Consider the following 20091-nt stretch of genomic DNA (forward strand, 5'->3'; position numbering starts at 1 on the left):
ATATTGCAGAAGATAAATATTCCATATCAAGTCCAACTGCTTGAATATACTGATTGGAATCTGGAGCAAACTTTCTGAGAGGATGGTAATGGTAGCATCGATCAAGATATTCAAAAGAGAATTGGATTGCTATCCGAAAAGAAATAATGCACAAAGTTATGGCAGTAAGACAGAGATGTGGAATTAGGTAGAATGCTTCTCCATTACAAACTTGATGGGCCGAATGGCCACATGCACTGTAAAGATTACGTGATGAAGTAAAGAGTCAATATTATAATTAAATGCAAAAACTTAAGAGCTTGTTCCTATTTTGTTTGGCAATACTTTTCAAGCCCTCTTTTAGACAATGGGGATGTCAAGAAAACTTGTGGGTGCCAGGCATTTTGGTTATTTTTCTCCTCTCCCTTTAGCATTTATTCAGAAAGTAACACACTTCCAAGGTCATCTTTTATGTACTGGACGCACTTTAATGGTGAAATAGCTTGCAAATTAAGTGTAGTTACATGATACTTATGTTCCTGTTAGTAATATATTAAGGATTAGCAATAAATTAATCCGGTGGTCAAATAAGGAACGTGACTGGATGAAGTGCTGTTAAGTGACTCATTATGCCTTCATGGAAGATGATAAATAGATACAAATGTTTCCTTGTTTAAGTTGGGGGGGGGGTAGTGGTGTTGAATATTGGAGGACCTCAGCTTTTTGGAGCACTGGTTAACGTGAGAATGACCAGGGTAGAGGCCTGGAAGCAAATTAACATTTCAATCGAAGATAGAGCATGGTCATAAATTAAAGGTGGGGTGGTTTAAAAGTTGCAAGCAGGAGAATGGAGAAGAGGATGTGATAGGTGGCTAAAGATATAGCTATAAAAGTGCATTTAAAAATAAGGGGAGAGTTAACACATCAGAGAGGTTTGGAAGAAAATTCTTTATTTCAGAGTAAATTGGTCAGAGAAGCATCACTAAAACAAGCATGAAGAAAGAGGGAGTTGTATAGTAGGCTATAATTGAAATATTGGAGGTGCTCATCCTGGTATAAAAATGAGAGAAGCCTCTTGAGGTAAAGAGGGAGGAGAATGTGGATGCATTTAAAGATGAGAACAAGGATTTCTAGGTTGACACAGTTGAGGAAAGGAAGTCAATGGAGGTTGTCATGACCTCTGAGATCTGATTAAATTGGATTTTATGTAAAATGGAATTTAAGAGAATAATGAGAATTACGTTTGCAATATGAATTGAGAGAAGGCCAAGTTGCAGACGAGATGGTGGAGGAAATGTAGGCAGGTGGTGATACTTGGAACATGGAAGACTTTCAGACCAGTGTAACCTGCATAATGGCACAGCATTGGTGTACATGATCTGTATAATCTGAAAATTAAGCTTTTTTTTGTATTTTTATTCTTGAAGGTGGTGAGATAGACTGTGTTGATAAAGATGGCAATACTCCATTGCATGTGGCTGCCAGATATGGACATGAACTTCTGATTAATACCTTGATAACCAGTGGAGCTGAAACAGCAAGGTAAGTTTCCACATGAGCATGTCCTTCTGAATGTCTGATTCCATGTCACTGCTTTAACGTTTCAGTACTAGCAACTAATGTTGATTTTCCATTTATTAATGTAGCCTGTAGGTTTGCTGCAGTATCAAACTGCAGCGAAGTGTGCCATTTCAGTTAGAGAATCATAGAATCCCTACAGTGCAGGAGGCTATTCGACCCATAAAGTCTGCACTGACCACAATCCCATCCAGGCCCTATTTCCGTAACCCCACATATTTATCCTACTAATCCCCTGACACTAGGATGAATTTAGTATGGCCAATCAACCTAACCCGCACATCTTGGGAGTTAAACAAGTTGAAAACTAGTTACTTTGTCTGACATACTTGTGATGCTTCTTTCTTAGGTGTGGAATCCACGGTATGTTTCCCTTGCATTTGGCAGCATTAAATGCACATGCAGACTGCTGCAGGAAGTTATTGTCATCAGGCAAGTATATTGAAAAAAGAAATTGGACAATCTTAATTCTATCAACAACCATACTTTTGTTCACTTGGCTTATAGTTGAATGACTTCCTGTACTCTATGAACATTTTGATTGCAATTTTGCAAAACACATGGCCTTCCTGAGTGGCCGTGTGTCAATAGTTTCAGTATCCTGTATTGTTTCAGAATCAATGGCTGATATGTTTATCTTGGCAAATGTTGACACAGTGCTGAATAGAATTGTTAGCTATTGCCAGTTTCCATGTGATGCTTGAAAAGCAACTTCTGTGTCAATGAATAATTCTGTTAATTTTACCATTTCAAGCACACTAATAAACCTGCACGTATTTCAGAAGTTTGCTAGTTTTCCATCTGAGCACAGTCAACAGGCAGGAAATCCAGCCCAAAATTTGATGTGATTAAAAAGTTTGACCACTTTTCTGAGTCAGAAAAACTAATGATGTACTCTTGCTTTAAAAAGTGCTGGTGTTCTCAGTAGATGTCCTATGAAGAAGGTATTGAGTAAAAACTAATGGGACTTAATTGTATCCAGAATTACCAAATACTTTAAATTTAGTTGTTTCCTGTAGCAACTTAATTTTATAAGGCTTATTGGCCTTTTAAAGGAAACCAGTTGTTTGGGCAGTGTTTGAACCTTTTCTGTGCTAATTGATTTCTGTCTTTGCAAAATTTCTTGCGGTCTACTAGGACAAAAATATAGCATAGTGGCATCATTTAGTAATGAACACGTGCTATCTGCAGGCTTTGAGATAGACACTCCTGACAATTTTGGAAGGACTTGTCTTCATGCTGCTGCTGCAGGAGGGTAAGTTCATTTTTGAACAAGTATGCATTTCTCAAATATAATTTATTCTGTTTTACTCTGAGTTCTTTTATTTATTATTCATTTAACTCCTGAATTTAATACAACGTATTGTTTTCAAGAACCCTCTTAGATTTCTGACTTGAAAATCTGCAGTTATAGTGGATGATTTTAATAGTTATGTGTCCCATAAAATATTTCGCAGCTCCGTAAAATATTTTGTTCTCAGTCTTACTGGCTAGTTTAATTTAGTTTGGGCTTTGACCTAATTGAAAAGACATATTTGTAATGCACTATTTCATGCTAATATATATGTTTTATTACACAGCAATGTTGATTGCATAAAACTACTACTGAGTAGTGGAGCGGATTTCAATAACAAGGACAAATGTGGAAGGTGTGTGGCTTGCTCTCAAGTTTTGTATTCAATCCAGCTACATGATTCATGTTAGATTGTGTTTTTGCTGTTTATTTTTATCTGTGTTTGTTTTCTCAGCAGTTTTGTGTAGAGGTAATTTGAGGAATTGAATTTGAAATAAAGAATGCAGCACATAAAAACATATTAATGATTTGTTAGCACACGTTAAATGACATAAAGTTAAGTTTGGATATTATAATTCAAGTGATTTTCTTTCCAAAGTTCCTTAAACAACTAGATCGCAGTATGTTTAAAAACTAAAATACCTTTCTTGTGCTTTAGATATCACTGAAAATAATATAAAAATCCATCTCTATGGAATGTTGTCTTGCAGGACTCCATTGCACTATGCAGCTGCAAACTGTAATTACCAGTCAATAATGACATTGGTGTCAACAGGGGCCAATATAAATGAAACCGATGAACGAGGCTGCACTGCCTTGCACTATGCTGCAGCATCTGATATGGATAGGAAGTAAGTACAACAATTTATACATTGTCTAGAGTTATGAGCTGCAGCTCATAATGACTCCTGTACCAAAATATATGAGCAGGGAAGTCTTTCAGTGCTTACTTAATACACAGCTGTCATGAATTGGCTTTGAAGTAAGCCTATTTGACTTTTTTTCACAGCTCCTTGGGCCCAGAAAAGCCCTTTGAATAGATTTTCAGTATGAAATCAACTTTGACTGTTGGGCGACTACAAAACTATAAGATTACATACAATTCAACCTGATAAAATTAGATATTGGATATTTTGTGATAATTATAGAATTCATTTGTAAAAACAAGGTATTCTGGGAGAAGAGGAAGGAATTACAATTTTAAAAGCATCTTAGAAATCCTCTCAATGTTTTTCTAATGATAGAAAGAATGGGTTAATAATGGCTTTATTTTGAAATTATAGCTAACTAAATTAAACACCCTAAACCTCCTGAATGTTTTGATTCTTTCACCAAGGAAAAAAAATATCTTGGGGAATTCAGATGCAAATATCGAAGAACTTGATAACACAAATGAGACGAAAGAGAAAGAGGCATCGTTGTAAGTTCAAATTTTCCAGACATAATGGTTGAACTAAAATTTCTGTGGTGGTGGTTTTTGCTACTGAAATGGGCTTCAACCCCGCAAGTTTTGTTAACTTCGAGTGTGATTTTCTATGAAGTGAGACTAAAATTGTTAGCTTTAAACATCAAAAATGGGCATTTTCTTTATATTTGGAGTGTTCTGTGTTACGATGACATTGTGCTAATTGCTGAAATTTGTCTGAAATGGGTGCACTGCTGAATTGAGCAGGCATATAAGAAAGTTACAGTCTTCAACTTTTACAGATTTATCTTTTAATGTTTTCTGTGGGTTTACCTTACAGATATTCATGCATGTGGAGGCACAGATGTGCCAAACAATGCTACTATAAAATTCAATTTTCCTGTTATTTTGAAATTGAATTCAGTGAAAGTAATGGGGTTCTTCTGGCACCTAGATAATGGGAAATAAGGAAAACAATGAAATCTAAAAATTATGCCCATCATTAAGAGAAGAGATCATTTATGCGTAACTGCTTTTCAAAAACAAATTAAAATCTTCCATTTAATTGCTATCACTGACTTTTATTTCAGAGCTGTTTGCCTAAATGTAGCATGCCTGAAGTTTACTTTTTTTTACTTGATCTTGAGGTTACTTCATGTCTTTAGCAAAGTTTTCCCCTCAGTGTTTAATTGGTGTATTTGGAACTGCATTGATGTTTTGATCAACCTTTTTGTATGCTCTATCTGCATTACAGCAAATCTGGTAACATGTTCCTGCTGACTGTTGCCATCTGCGCTCGTGTATAAACTGTTGAACAGCAATTTAATTCTTCCATAATATTTTTTGATTAGCTTCAGTCCTGTTCCAATGTCTTGGTTCCCCACGAGCAACCTTGCTTCCTCTCTACCAACTCCATTCCTCCTCATGGTCATTGTCTGCTTTTGAATCAGCTTGTTTTCAATCTTAGTGTCATGTTTGGTTCCAAGATGTGCTTTTGACTGTCAATCTACTCACATTTCCACCTCTGTAATATTAATCAACTTCAGCCCTATCTTAGCTCATCTGCTGCTGAATTCCTCATCCATGCCTTTGTTAATTCCTACTTTACTATTTTAACACACTCGTGTCTGGCCTCCCACATTCTATTCTTTGTGAACTTACGATGATCTAAGACAGTTGCACATATTTTAACTCTCATCAAATCCTGCTCACCTATCACCCAGTGCTTGCTGACTTATCCTGGAAGCCAGTGGTGTTAAGTGAACGGTTATTTGTAAGCAACTGGAGAGAGTTTCAAATATGTTAAGAGTATAAGAGGCATTTATGTGGCATCTTAAATGAAAAAATTCACAAGCATGTCACAGATGAAAGCGTATGCCAGTCCAGTAGGAATTGGAAGTTTAGAAGGAATAATGAAATCTTGGTTGAAGGATGGGGTGTGAGATGATTTTAAAGAAAAGGAAGGTTAAGAAGAAACTAGGTTGCTATAAGACCAGCTACATACAGGAAAAAGGATTGAGAGGTGGAGGGAAGGCTCCATATCAGACCAGAAGAACAAATTAATTTTAGTGAGGTGAGGGAGTGGGAGGAGGATGTCTGGCTGGAAATTTGAGGTTTGGGATAGAACAAGGCTATGAGACTAAAAGACAAATGTGAGCATTTTAAATCCAATGCCTTTGGAGATGGGAAGCAAACAAGGCTAGAGTGTTGGAAGAGCAGGACTTAATGTTGAACAGTACTTGTGTGGCATGGTTTTGGATATTGTGGGCAGAACTTCCATAAAAATTCCAAGTGTTGAATTTGTGGGGAAACTAAAGTAATTCACGTTGGTTTTTCAGAGGGAGTTCAGACTAGAATCTCCCACACTCTGCAGTGCACAGAGACCACCAGTATGAATATGATGATAAATCAGTGGGCAGGGCTTATTAACAGCCAGGATGCTGAAACCAGCAGGATTCTGCGCATGCGCAGTAGCCCTGAATTGTCAGCAGCTTGATTTGCTGGCCAGCCTGGGACCGATAGTAGTCATGATGTGGGTATGCCGGCGTTGGACTGGCGTAAACACAGTAAAAAGTCTGACAACACCCGGTTTTAGTCCAACCTATTTATTTGATAATATTCTCACAAGCTTTCGAGGGGACAGCCTCTTCGTCAGGTGAATGGAGAGTTCTGGCCTCAGACAGAGCATATAAAGCACAGACAGTTTAGAGACAGTAATCAGTAATCTCTAAACTGTCTGTGCTTTATATGCTCTGTCTGAGGCCAGAACTCTCCATTCACCTGACGAAGAGGCTGTCCCCTCGAAAGCTTGTGAGAATATTATCAAATAAATAGGTTGGACTAAAACCGGGTGTTGTCAGACTTTTTACAGCCTGGGACCCACAGAGTGCTGCCTCCCAAACCTTCTCACAGCCCGATTACTGTCCTACTGACCATTCCCGGGCCAATGTCCACCACCCGCACCCCCAACGCCAAATTGCTGGCCTTCCTTCTGCCCCTATTGATCCCAATGCAGAGTGGCAGCGGGATCCCCCACCCTGACAAGTGCCCACTAGGCTCCGCCCCCAATATGCCCTGCCCCCTTGACACTGCCCCATGCTCGGTGTGCAGTGCCAGAGTGGCCTTTTGGTATTGGCATATCCCTTGGGCAGTACCAGGAGGCACAAGTCCCCCTCCCCGCCTCCGATTCTCCCAGATGAGAAAATCGTGGCCTGTATTTGTAAGAGGATGGGGAAGAGATGCCACTGAAGAGTTCATTGGAGTGGCTGGGTGTGGTGTTGACAAAAGGATGTCATAACGATTTCAACAAAATAAGGATTGAAACAATGTTTTGGAGTTAGAAATTTGACTTTCTGCTGGAAGGGAGGTTTAATATGGAATCCTTTCTTAGAAGGAGAACAATTTAATCTGAAATTTGCAGCAGAAATGTGGATGGAGTCAGACAGCACGTTTCAAATTCTTGGAATATCCCGAAGTTCTTTGCAGCCAGAGAGTTACTTTGATAGCACAGTCACTGTTGTTTCCCTCTTAAACATGACAACCAGTTTGCTCAGTGAGATAAGTGACAGTTAGTCTGCTTTTAATGATAGTTGAGAGATCAGTGTTGGCCAGGGAACTGTGCAAAATACTCTGATCTTTTAATTGTGCAATGGGAATTTTTATGCCCAGCCAAGGGAGTAAATGAAGCCTTGGTTTACTGCCTCATGAAAGGCAATTTTGGATGAGTATTGACGGGCGCATAGAACTTTGAAACTGTCTTCTTTTTTATGGGAAGAAGATTACATTGTGGCTTCATTTGCTCCGATAGTCTTCTCTCATGCACTTATAAGTCTGCGAATATTTGATTTAATAATTCATATGTTTTACAAGTATAGCTTTAGTTTTTGGAATATTACTTTTAAGTTGGAAATTGAAGTGCTAAATACAAGATAGATGGAAAACTTGATGAAGAACCTAGTAAATAACCTTAAAGTGAATACAAATCTTGGTTAATTACAGTTAAAAAGTAACCCATGTTTATTTTACAAGGTCACAATTGGAAGTAAATAAAATTAAACAATGGGTGACCCATCTCAGGATCTCTGAATGAAACCAGGGAGTCTGGAGACAAGACCATTATATCCATTGGAGATATAGAACATTATTCATATGGGTCATGGGGTGAAAGAGCTTGGTTGTGAAGGTAAAAGATAGTTAATCTACATTTCTGCTTAGGAGATATCAAGTAGCCACATTTAGATGATTCCTTGGTTTAACTTTTTCCGGTTATTCCTTGGAAGGCAGTTGTGGTTTTGGTTTTGTGTTGGCTTCAGCTCACTGAGTTAGGGAGCAAGAAGAAATTAATGTTAGTCGGGCCTGCACCATAAGCACTCAAAATACTAACTTTGTTGTTCACTACATGGAATGCAGATGGGGGCTTGAGCTTAGTTTGGAATTCATGAGGGAGAAACAAGCTAGAAGACTTGCCTAGCTTGAAACTAGAGAAAGAAATCCACAATGATCTTCACAATGAATGGTAGTTCGCCATATGATAGAAATCAGTGAGTTTGAACGGTTAGCTTGGAAAAAGCTGCACAGAAATTGTGAGACCAAGCTGGGAAAAGGCTGTTTAAGTATGTTCAAAGCCATGACAAGGAGCTGAAGAACCAACAGTAATGACGTTTTAAAGAAATGTTAGAGGGTCACTTAGCCAAAAACTAATGGAAGGTTCCCATAAATCTTGTACCTTGGAGTATAGCTGGAACACAGAAAATAAAAATCAAAGTGAATTCCAGGGGACAGTGGCATACTTTTGAGTTAGACCCAGAAGCAAATTAACCTTCCAGATTCTTAAATCTTTATAAATTATTAAGTTAGTCGTCCTTGCTTTGTTTAATTTCTTTGTATACAGTAAAGTTTGTTTTTTAAATCATGAAATATTGTGGCATGGTTCTTTCAGTTAATTTCTGGGTATTCATATTTTTCTTTAAATGTTAAAGGTCCCTATCAGCATCATAACAAAACAAACAATTTGCAAACTAAGTTCTTCTTGGGTTTGGGTCCACTGCATTTTATTATATAAAATACTACTTAAACTAGAGGAGGCCACAAAGATGGCTAATTTTGGAAATGGAGAAACCACTTGTGTAGTAAAATGTGCTCCTAGTGTTGGAGGTAAGATGTGTGGGAAAATTGTGTTCAAAGAGCCTTCTTGGTCATTTTGTATTTGCATGGAAATATGTGTTAAAAACATTGATTATAAAGTGTTGAAGTACCCAGGACTGACAACCCTTACCATTTCTACAGGTCAAAGGGACCATTACTCACTTCAAAGGTGGACAGCAATCCTATAGGGCATACCCCATCTGAGGAACTATTAAATGAGATGCACCTGATTTGACAAAATCCCAACCTATCTTGACCATTTTTTTCAAGATAGCCATTCCAATTGATTCTTGGGTGTTTTTTTTCCCCCCCCCTCTTCCACTGTCCTCTAATGGAGATAACCACCAAGCCAAACTCAAGACACTACTTCACATTACTTGACCACATCCATCATGAGGCTTTGAATAATTGTTGTCAACTTGCTGTAAGGGCAAACATTAGCCAGGCCCTGCTTATGATCTAATGCGCTTTTCATTGAAACATAGAAAATAGAAGCAGGAGTAGACCATTCAGCTCTTTGAGCCCACTCCACCATTCATTTTGATCATGGCTGATCCATCAAATTCAATATCCTGATCCCAACTTCCTTCCTCCCATATTCCTTGATCCCTTTAACTCCAAGAGCTATACCTAATTTCTTCTTGAAATTGCACCGTGCTTTGGCTTTGGCTACTTTCTGTGTTAGTGAATTCCACAAATTCACCACTCTGAGTGAAGAAGTTTTTCCTGGTCTCCGTCCCAAAAGATTTACATTATCCTCAAATTATGACCCTGAGTCTGGACTCCACCACCATCAAGAACATACTTTCTGAATTACCCTGTCAAATCCTGTTAGAATTTTATAAGTTGCTATGAGATCCCCCTCACTCTTTTAAACTTCAATATCACATTGCTGCTTGGGAATGTGATGTGGTGGCCATTACGGAGACTTGGATGTCTCAGGGACAGGACTGGGTACTTCAGGTGCCAGGTTTCAGATGCTTCGGGAAGGACAGGGAGGGTGGCAGAAGAGGTGGTGGAGTGGCACTGTTGATCAGGGACAGTGTCATGGCTGCAGAGAAAGTCCCTCCACGGCGTCCTCTATCTACAGAGTCTCTGTGGGTGGAAGTTACGAACAGCAAAGGGTCGAAAACTTTGCTGGGTGTATTCTATAGGCCGCCCAGTAGTGACAGGGAAGTTGAAGTGCAGATAGGGAAACATATTCTGGAGAGATGTATTAATAACAGAGTTGTCGTGATGGGAGACTTCAATTTCCCAAACATCGACTGGAATATCCCTAGGGTAAGGGGTTTGGATGGGGAGGAGTTTGTTAGGTGTGTTCAGGAAGGTTTCCTGACACAGTATGTGGATAAGCCTACGAGGGGAGAGGCTGTACTTGACCTGGTACTGGCGAATGAACCAGGGCAGGTGATGGATCTCTCGGTAGGAGAGCATCTTGGGAATGGTGACCATAATTCTATCTCCTTCACAATTGCATTGGAACGAGATAGGATCAGGCAGGCTAGGAAGGTGTTTGTCTGGAGTAAGGGGAGATACGAAGAAGTCAGGAAGTTACTTGGACAAATAAACTGGAAGGAGGCGTTCTTAGGGAAAAGTACCGAAGGAAGGTGGCGGATATTCAAGGAATGTTGGTCTGGAGCTCTACATGACAACGTTCCGATGAGACAAGGGGGTTTTGGTAGGTCGCGGGAACCGTGGTGCACGAAGGCTGTGTTGAACCTAGTCAGGAGGAAAAGGAAGATGTACAAAAGGTTCACGGAACTAGGAGAGGTTAAGGATCTTGAGTATAAGGACTGTAGAAAGGAGCTTAAAAGGGAAATTAGAAGAGCCAGAAGGGGTCATGAGAAGACCTTGGTGGGTAAGATTAAGGAGAATCCCAAGGCCTTCTATAAATATGTGAAAGGTAAAAGAATGAGAAGAGAAGGGATAGGCCCTATAAAAGGTGAAGGGGGAAAGGCCTGTGTGGAACCAGAAGAAATGGCAGAGGTGCTTAATGAGTATTCACAGTGGAAGCTGATCTGGGAGATTTTGCTACGGATTTGCAGCAGATGGAAAAGATTGAGTATGTGGATATTAAGGAGGAGGATGTGTTAGAACTTTTGAATTCTATCAAGATCGATAAGTCGCCGGGACCAGATGGGATCTACCCCAGGATACTGTGGGAGGCGAGGGAAGTGATTGCAGAGCCCCTGGCGATGATCTTTGCGTCGTCAGTGGAGACGGGAGAGGTTCCGGAAGATTGGAGGATTGCGGATGTAGTTCCTATTTTCAAGAAAGGGAACAGGGACAGCCCGGGAAATTACCGACCGGTGAGTCTGACCTCAGTGGTTGGTAAGCTGATGGAGAGGCTTCTGAGGGACAAGATTTACGAGCATTTGGAGAGGTTTGACATGATCAGGAATAGTCAGCATGGATTTGTCAAGGGCAGGTCGTGCCTTACGAGCCTAGTTGAGTTCTTCGATAATGTGACTGAACACATTGACGAAGGAAGTGCCATGGACGTGGTGTACATGGACTTCAGCAAGGCGTTTGATAAGGTCCCCCATGCAAGACTTCTTGAGAAGGTGAGAGGGCATGGGATCCAAGGGCCTTTGGCCTTGTGGATCCAGAACTGGCTTGCCTGCAGAAGGCAGAGAGTGGTTGTGGATGGGTCTTTTTCGGCATGGAGGTCAGTCACCAGTGGAGTGCCCCAGGGATCTGTTCTAGGACCCTTGCTGTTTGTCATTTTCATAAATGACCTGGATGAGGAAGTGGAGGGATGGGTAAGTAAGTTCGCTGATGACACAAAGGTCGGTGGTGTTGTGGATGGTCTGGAAGGATGTCAAAAGTTGCAGCAGGACATAAGTAGGATGCAGGACTGGGCGGAGAAGTGGCAGATGGACTTCAACGCAGATAAATGTGTAGTCGTCCATTCTGGCAGAACCAACGGGATGAACAAGTGCACTATCAAGGGCAAGAGTCTTAGTAGTGTTGAAGAGCAGAAGGATCTTGGGGTCCGGGTCCACAGGACTCTTAAATCGGCCTCGCAGGTGGAGGAGGTGGTCAAGAAGGCGTATGGTGTACTGGCCTTCATTAATCGAGGGATTGAGTTTAGGAGTCGGGAGGTAATGCTGCAACTTTATAAGACCCTTGTCAGGCCTCATTTGGAGTACTGTGCGCAGTTCTGGTCACCTCACTATAGGAAAGACGTAGAAGCTATTGAAAGGGTACAGAGGAGATTTACAAGGATGTTGCCTGGACTGGGAGGCATGCCTTATGAAGTTAGGTTGAGGGAGCTGGAACTCTTTTCCCTGGAGAGACGAAGGTTGAGAGGCGACCTGATAGAAGTTTATAAAATGTTGAGAGGAATAGATAGGGTGGATTCTCAGAGGCTATTTCCCCGGGTTGAAATGGTCGCTACGAGAGGACACAGATTTAAGGTGCGGGGAGGAAAGTACAGAAGTGATGTTAGGGGTAAGTTTTTCACTCAAAGGGTGGTGAGTGAATGGAATCGGCTGCCGTCAGTGGTGGTGGAGGCGAACTCGCTGGGGTCTTTTAAAAGACTTCTGGATGAGTATATGGGGTTTAATGGGATTGGGGGTTATAGATAGGTCTATAGATTGGTAGGTGTTGATGTGTTCGGCGCAACTCGTGGGCCGAAGGGCCTGTTTGTGCTGTAGTGTTCTATGTTCTAATATTAACCAACTAAGTCTGTCTTCAAATGACAGACCTGCCATCCCAGGAATCACCCTCATAAGTCTTTGCTGTAGTCCCTTCATAGCCGAGACATCCTTCCTCAGATAAGATCACCAAAACTGCACATTATACTGCAGGTGCTGCCTCACCAATGCCCTATACAATTGCAATAAAACATCCCTATTCGAATACTCATCTTCATGCGATGAAGGTCAACATACCATTTGCCTTTACTGCCTGCTGTACCTGCACACTTACTTTCAGCGACTAATGCACAGCGACACCAAGGTCTCGCTGAGTATCCCCTCAAATTGCATGCAATTTCAAATAATAATCCACTATTCTATTTTCATGGCACCTTCATAAATATAATCCACATAATATGACTGTGTAATCTGCCTTTTCCAAATGCTTTGTGTGTCGTTCTGAAAGCCCATATTTTTAATAAATATTATTAAATTGTGTGGAGTTCGCACATTCTCCACGTGTCTGCGTGGGTTTCCTCCGGGTATTCTGGTTTCCTCCCACAGTCCAGAGATGTGTGGGTTAGGTTGATTGGCCATGCTTTAAAAAAAATTGCCCCTTAGTGTCTTGAAATGTGTAGGTTAGAGGGATTAATGGATAAAATATTAGGGATATGGTGGTAGGGCCTGAATGGGATTGTGATCAGTGCAGGCTCGATGGGCCGAAGGACCTCTTTCTGCACTGTAGGGTTCTATGATTCTGTGATTTGGCTTATACAGTTTATTGAGGTTTGTTAGTACAAAGTGTTGCCATTGAATTTATATTAACTGTTAATGTTTATGCAGTTTGTAAAATCTATTTCACTTATAGCTTTTAGCTTGTTATCTTATCGCATGTACAATGAATTATATGTGTGACACTCATTTTATTGGGATAACTATTATTAGTAACAATATCAAAGATGTTTAACATTTTCTCATAAATTCTGAAATTTGAGTTAGTTATAGTGGCGCAAAATGTTGAAGTATTAAAATGCTATATCAAGGGTTGTTGATTCTCCACCTCAGCGGTTCCGAACTGTTGATGTGGTTGGAACATACAGTATGCCTGTATGAGCTCTTGAGGTGAGATACTTCCTGCAGAGGATCAAGGTGAAGTCAAATCAGCATTCTAGTGGCTGGTGTAAGCTCATTGCTTGATGGCTGTCCTTGTTTGGCAATATAGTTATTTTCTATAGTGGTGAGGAGGAGAAATGGATAAGAAATTAATTGATTTATAGTGGTGGCCAAGCTTGTAATATTGAATAAGAAAAAGATGAGTTCTTTATTATGCTGCAGCTTTTATCCTTACTGCCCTTAATTGATATTCAGTTCATAAAATATTTAATATGTGTAAGAAATATACAAGAATGAATTTTCTCATTCTTTGGCAGAGTAGTGCAGTAGGTGGGAAGAAGGGGGTAGAATCTGCTGGCTGCAAGAGTGCTTCCTCTGCTGTTTTAAAGTTTTTTTTCAAAGTTTTATTAGTGTCACAAGTAGACTTGCATTAACACTGCAGTGAACTTACTGTAAAAATCCTTTAGTCATCACATTCTGGTGCTTGTCCGGGTACATTGAGGGAGAATTTAGCATGGCAAATTCACCTAACCAGCACGTCCTTTGGACTGTGGGAGGAAACCGGAGCACATGGAGGAATCCCATGCAGACATGGGGACAATGTGCAGACCTCCACAGACAGTGACCCAAGCCGGGGATCAAACCCAGGTCTCTGGCACTGTGAGGCAGCTGTGCTAACCACTGTACCACCATAACGCCTATTGTGAGCCTCGGTGAAAAAAGAAAGTAAGGGGTGGGTACCACAATGTCACATTGGCGGGGAGGGCTTTAAATGAGCCTGCCTGCCTACATCTAAGGTATTTAAAATATCAGGATGCCTGGGCATGGCCCTCTTTTCCCCCCTGGAAGTTGTAATCACCTGTCTGTCTCCAGTGGGTTCTGGTCACCAGATACACGTCATGGGGCACCTGGTGTGATTCACATTGGCATGGCATCACACTAACATGAATGGACCATTTAAAGTGGAGTACTGTCAGGCATAAAGATCTGATAATATTTAAATGTATTGAAATGGGGATCCCACACTTAATGCGTCATTGGTGGGGAGAGTTGATCAGGGAAATCTTGCTGGCACAAAATCCATTTTGGGACTCCCATGGGGTTTATTGTTCCCACCATTGTTCCATTGCCCCCAGAAAATAAGGTTGAAAAATCACCCCATAGTTAAATCTTTCATTTTGAATTAAAATGTTCCACAGGTTAGCATTATCTGACCACAGCCAAAACCTTCATTAGATTACACTGTCTTGAAATGATCATGTTTTTAAAAGAAATGAAGCAGAAAAAACACACGTTTTGCGGAGTTGATGTATCTCTTTAAAATTTTTCCTCCATTCTCAAAGTTACAAAGCCAATGTGCAGAGTGGACCACACATACCCAAATCCATCTCCTTACTTGCTCCAAAAGCCAAATTCAAATTGAATCCAATTCATAGTCTCTATGAGACACAAACAAGATCCAAGCTGACAAGACAAGGCATTGCACCCCATCTTGAGCTTAATCCAACAATGCCTGATCTTAGCCAAAAGGAGTTGATGTAGCATTTTGTATTGACACATTTGGTAATGTCAGTACTGCTGTGACTCCCTAGATATCCAGATAAACTGACTGCGGCAACACTGTCCTGTGTGGCATGTTGAGAAGGTCCCTGAACACATAGAACAACGGATCAGGTGGATTGGCTCACCAAATTTTTGGCAATGCGACCAGCTCCTCAAAAATGTATTTAATTTGAGTATGTTATGCTGGAGGAGGTGAATGTGTCTAGCAATCAGAAGATTAATACCGAGCAAGAATGATGCTGTGAGGTGGTGGTTAGAGAAGAGAGAACATAGGAGAAGGACAAATACAAACGGCTTAATTTGTTTTCTTTTGCGAAATGTATTCCAGCTGTTTGCAGTATTTGCTTCAAAATGATGCCAATCCAGCAATACGAGACAAGCAGGGTTACAATGCCGTTCACTATGCTGCTGCATATGGACATAAACAATGTCTGGAACTGGTAAGCAGTTTTATTTATATTCCATGTAGTTTCTTCATTAATAGAAAAAAGCTTTCAAATACTGATTGAAAGTTAGAAATGTTACTTAGCTAGAGTTAGTGTTGATTACTTGACTAAGTTGAAATGAACAATATATTTGTGACTCCAATTAAATGTTTATGGTGTTTGAGGGCATATGTACAAAACCTTTTCAATTGAGTATAATAACAAATAGTAACATAAGTTTTGTTTTAAATTGCTATTATCAAAAGCAACCTATTCATATAAATTATATGCTCCATAATGCTTGATTTCTTTGGGTTGAGACTATCTACTGCAGTTTTATTTTTCTCCCCCCAATCAACTCAATTGTCCTTGAACTGGCCTTAATCCAATTCCGATATTAATTCAGACTTAAACCACTAGTCTATAAATGGCAACGAAATCCAGAGGAGCTCAGCATTGACAGTCTTCCATGTATGTTAACAGTTTGCTCAGTACAATGGAATATATCCGTTGTTTACTTGTAGTTTTCATGTGCAAGTAAGTGCCTTCTGGCAATGATTTGCCGATTATTCTCATTCATTTCATAGAAACATAGAAACTAGAAGCAGGAGTAGACCTTTGAGCCTGCTGCACCATTCATTTTGATCATGACTGATCATCAAATTCAATATCCTGATCTCCCCCACTTCCTCCCAAATCCCTTGATCTCTTTAGCCCCTAAAACTATATCTAATTTCTTCTTGAAATCAGACAATGTTTCGGCCTCAACTACATTATGTGGTAGTGAAGTCCATACGTTCTGGATGAAGAAATTTCTCCTCACCTTATCCTCAAACTATGATCCTCATTCTGAACTCCCAAACATTGGGAACATTCTTTTTGAATCAACCCGTTTGGTGTCATAGAATCATAGTGCAGATGGAGGCCATTCGGCCCATCGAGTCTGCACCAATCACAATCCCACCCAGGCCCTATTCCCACAGCGCCACATATTTAACCTGCTAAACCCCTAACACTGGAGTCAATTTGGCATGGGCAATCAACCTAACCCACACACCTTTGGACTGCAGGAGGAAATCAAAGCACCTGGAGGAAACCCCCACAGAAATGGGGAGAATGTGCAAACCACCCACAAAGTAACCGAAGCCAGGAATTGAACCAGGTCCCTGAAGCTGTGAGGCAGAAGTGTTAACCACTGTGCCGCCATGCCTTTAATTCCTCTTAACTCCAGTGAATATAATCCTAACAAACTTCGTCTCTCCTCATCTGACATGCCTGCCATCCTAAAAGGATGGCACGAGGACTCCATTGTCTTGTTGAGTACCATCTCTCTCAATTTATGCCCATTCGAGTAATAATCTGCCTTCCTATTATGACTCCCAAAGTGGATTACCTCACATTTATCCACATTATACTGCATCTGCTATGCAGATGCCCACATGCTCTGCCTGTCCAAATCGTGCTGAAGCATTTCTGCATCCTCCTCACAGCTCACCCTCCCACCCAACTTTGTATCACCTGCAAATTTGGAGATAATACATCAATTCCTTCATCCAAATCATTAATATATAATGTGAACAGCTGGGTTCTATCACAGATCCCTGCGGAACCCCACTAGTCACTGTCAATCAGATAATATTCATTTTACAAATTACTTTTGGAATGTACTGTCTTCTTTTGAACTTGTGTTTATAGAATGTTTTTAATTCTTTGAATTCTCTTATTGAGTGAAGCATCTGAGCAAATGTACTGAAGTCACTTTTTCAAATGTTTAAAAATACATAAGAAGTGCCTCCGTTTGATCTTCCTGCATGTCATGAAATTAGCTTGTGAGGGAATCTCTCCGATTGGGAAACTGTGTTACTTATTTTAAGCTTGTTATAGACTGGTTTAAGTGTCTTCGACTTGCACCAATAGATGGATTAGTAGATTTAACCATTTTCTGGACTCTGTTGCTATCTCCTGCCTTGCTTTCTTTTGCAAAAGAATAACAGAGACTGACAAAATTGGATAAATAAGGATATACAGATTTTGAGAGGGTAGGTTGAAAGGTGTTATATGTAAAATATTAGCTCTTTCAGGTGCAAGTTTTGAAATCTCAATCATTTCGTATTGATCTTCATGCCACATGCCTTAGTTACAAAACTATGGAACTAAAACTCAATAGAGGTCCAGTCAGATGCTGATTGGAAATACTGAACTTTTTTTTAAGAATTGGAATGATAAGAGTCCAAGATTTCTTCCTTGTGAATGCAGTTTTTTTGATTTGGAGCCCACTGCAGTTGAATTTAAAAAGTAAAGGAACTAATGCAATACAATTTAGATATATGAAGTAATTTGACATTCTGTGATTGATAAGCCCAAATGCGGAAGTATGTATGGAACGCATTCTGTTGGAATTCCTGCACTGCTGACAGCTGAAAAACAGATGTTAATAGCGGGGATATATTGGCAATTAATGTATGGTTCTAAAATACTCAGTATTAGGATGTACAGCATTACTTGCCAAGAATGCATGAAGATCAATATGAAATAGCTGTGTATTGCTTTGTCCTGTTCAGCGATTTCTTTGAAACATTTGCACTATTAAATTTTCATAATGTTACATTATATCAACTTTGCCATAAAGATGTCTGCCATACATCTTGTGGGTTTTGTAGTTGTTAACTATTATAAACATTATACTGATTTGGTTCTTTGGTATCAATGATGTCTTTCCAAAAGTCTGTCCCTCTGACTGAACTTAAGAACATAAGAAGTAAAGCCAAGAGTAGACCAAATGGCCCCTGAGACGGATGGCTGATCAATTCCGCTTTTCAACTTGCTCCTGATACCATTTGATTCCCTGAGAGATCCAAAATCTGAGCATTTTAGCTTTGAATATATTCAATGATGGATCATCCACAATCCACTGGGGCAAAGAATTCCAAAGCACCACAACTGTCTGACTGAAGAAATTTCTTCTGGTGTTAGTCTTAAATGATCAACCCTTATTCTACAGCTGTGTCTCCAATTTCTAAACTCCCAGCCAGGGAAGCACCCTCTGTGTTTACCCCCATCACGCCCTTTTGGAATCCTAAACTTTATGATTAACAAAAATTCATGAAGTTTAATTTATATAATTATAGGAATCCATTTGGCAAAGGGAGGAGAGAAGACGGAGAAATGTGGCGAGATCAGTTGGTTTTGTATTCATTTATTTGCAAACAATGAAAGCTGGTCATCACAACAAGTTGATAAAATAAAACACTTGCATTATGGTTAAATTGAATTGTGTTTAATTAGCCATTTATAAAACAGCATTAACTTGTATTTTAAATTGTTATCTTAGCATAATATAAAGTGTCAAAATGCTTAACAGAATCAAAATGGTAAAGTAGAACCCAAGGGTCAACTTCACATGGCCAGCCCACCTAACCTGCAGTTCTCTGGACTGTGGGAGGAATCTCGAGCAACTGGAGAAAGCCCACACAGTCACGGGGGAAAGGGCAAACTCCACAAAGACAGTCACCCAAGGCTAGAATCAAACCCTGAAGCCTGGCGCTGTGAGACATCAGTAGTAACCACTGTGCCACCTGCATCCTTTGGATGCGGTGTTCTCCAAACATCCCAGTACCCAATCTTCTTCACATTTCGATGCTAATGCTGTTGCTTGTTGAATATGAGGATACATAGTCATGGGAAGTTTATCCATCAAAAGATTAAGGTGACAGTTGAAGTCCCCACCTATGAAAGAATTGTTAATGCTAATTCAGCAAAATCCATAAAAACATTAGTAACAAAATCAGGCCACTTTTTTTTGGGGGGGGGGGTGTGGTCACAGACATTCATATCAAAACAGTTTCCCTGTGCAGCAGCCCCTTAACTATCACATACCTTCTCTCCCTTTCACACAGTTCCCCAGTCTAAAAGGCATGTTCTTATTCACTAAAATCTCAATCCCTCAGTTATTTGTCAAGAAATCACCTGCCTCCACCTACCCCACTTCAATTTCAGATGTTCTTTGTCATCTAAGTGAATTTCATGCAGCAAAACTATTGCAGCTTTCTCATTTTTAAGTAAAGACTAAGGGCCGGAATCTCCAACCTTGCCTGTGGCTGGGATTTTCCGGTCCCACTGCAGTGAACGGATATTTGGCTCAGTGCCAAATTTTCTATTCTCACTGGCAGCAGCGATGGGATGTGAGTGGCCGGAGAACTCCAGCCAAAATCATTTTTCTTCTACTGGGATGGTGTGAAATTTGCCGAATGTATTCAGGAAGAATTTTTCATTCAGTTTGTGGATAGTCCGATAAGACAGGGAGCAAAGCCTGACCTCCTCTTGGGAAATAAGGAAGGGCAGGTGACAGGAGTGTTACTGAGGGATCACTTTGGGACCAATGACCGTAACTCCATTAGTTTTAAGATAGCTAAAGGATGTCTGATAAGTGGAAGACTTTCAAAAGTATGT

The 20091-nt window shown here is 40.2% G+C and overlaps 1 protein-coding gene across 7 annotated transcripts in view; it reads left to right on the forward strand.

Annotated features, from left to right (window-relative positions):
- Positions 1–20091, forward strand: part of LOC145349995 (serine/threonine-protein phosphatase 6 regulatory ankyrin repeat subunit C-like) — a 239820-nt gene that overhangs the window by 130193 nt on the left and 89536 nt on the right. For 5 of the 7 annotated variants that reach the window (XM_080198786.1, XM_080198792.1, XM_080198791.1 and 2 more), the window contains 7 exons: positions 1407–1521; positions 1907–1989; positions 2695–2812; positions 3138–3206; positions 3562–3702; positions 4188–4271; positions 15546–15657. In XM_080198786.1, coding sequence (XP_080054912.1) covers positions 1407–1521; positions 1907–1989; positions 2695–2812; positions 3138–3206; positions 3562–3702; positions 4188–4271; positions 15546–15657 — 722 coding nt within the window. The remainder of the gene's footprint in view (positions 1–1406; positions 1522–1906; positions 1990–2694; positions 2813–3137; positions 3207–3561; positions 3703–4187; positions 4272–15545; positions 15658–20091) is intronic. The other 2 variants (XM_080198788.1, XM_080198789.1) reach the window with 1 other exon arrangement.

The sequence above is a fragment of the Carcharhinus amblyrhynchos genome, chromosome 11, assembly GCF_965287045.1.
Source record: "Carcharhinus amblyrhynchos chromosome 11, sCarAmb.v2.hapA, whole genome shotgun sequence".
Classification (NCBI taxonomy): Eukaryota; Metazoa; Chordata; class Chondrichthyes; order Carcharhiniformes; family Carcharhinidae; genus Carcharhinus; species Carcharhinus amblyrhynchos.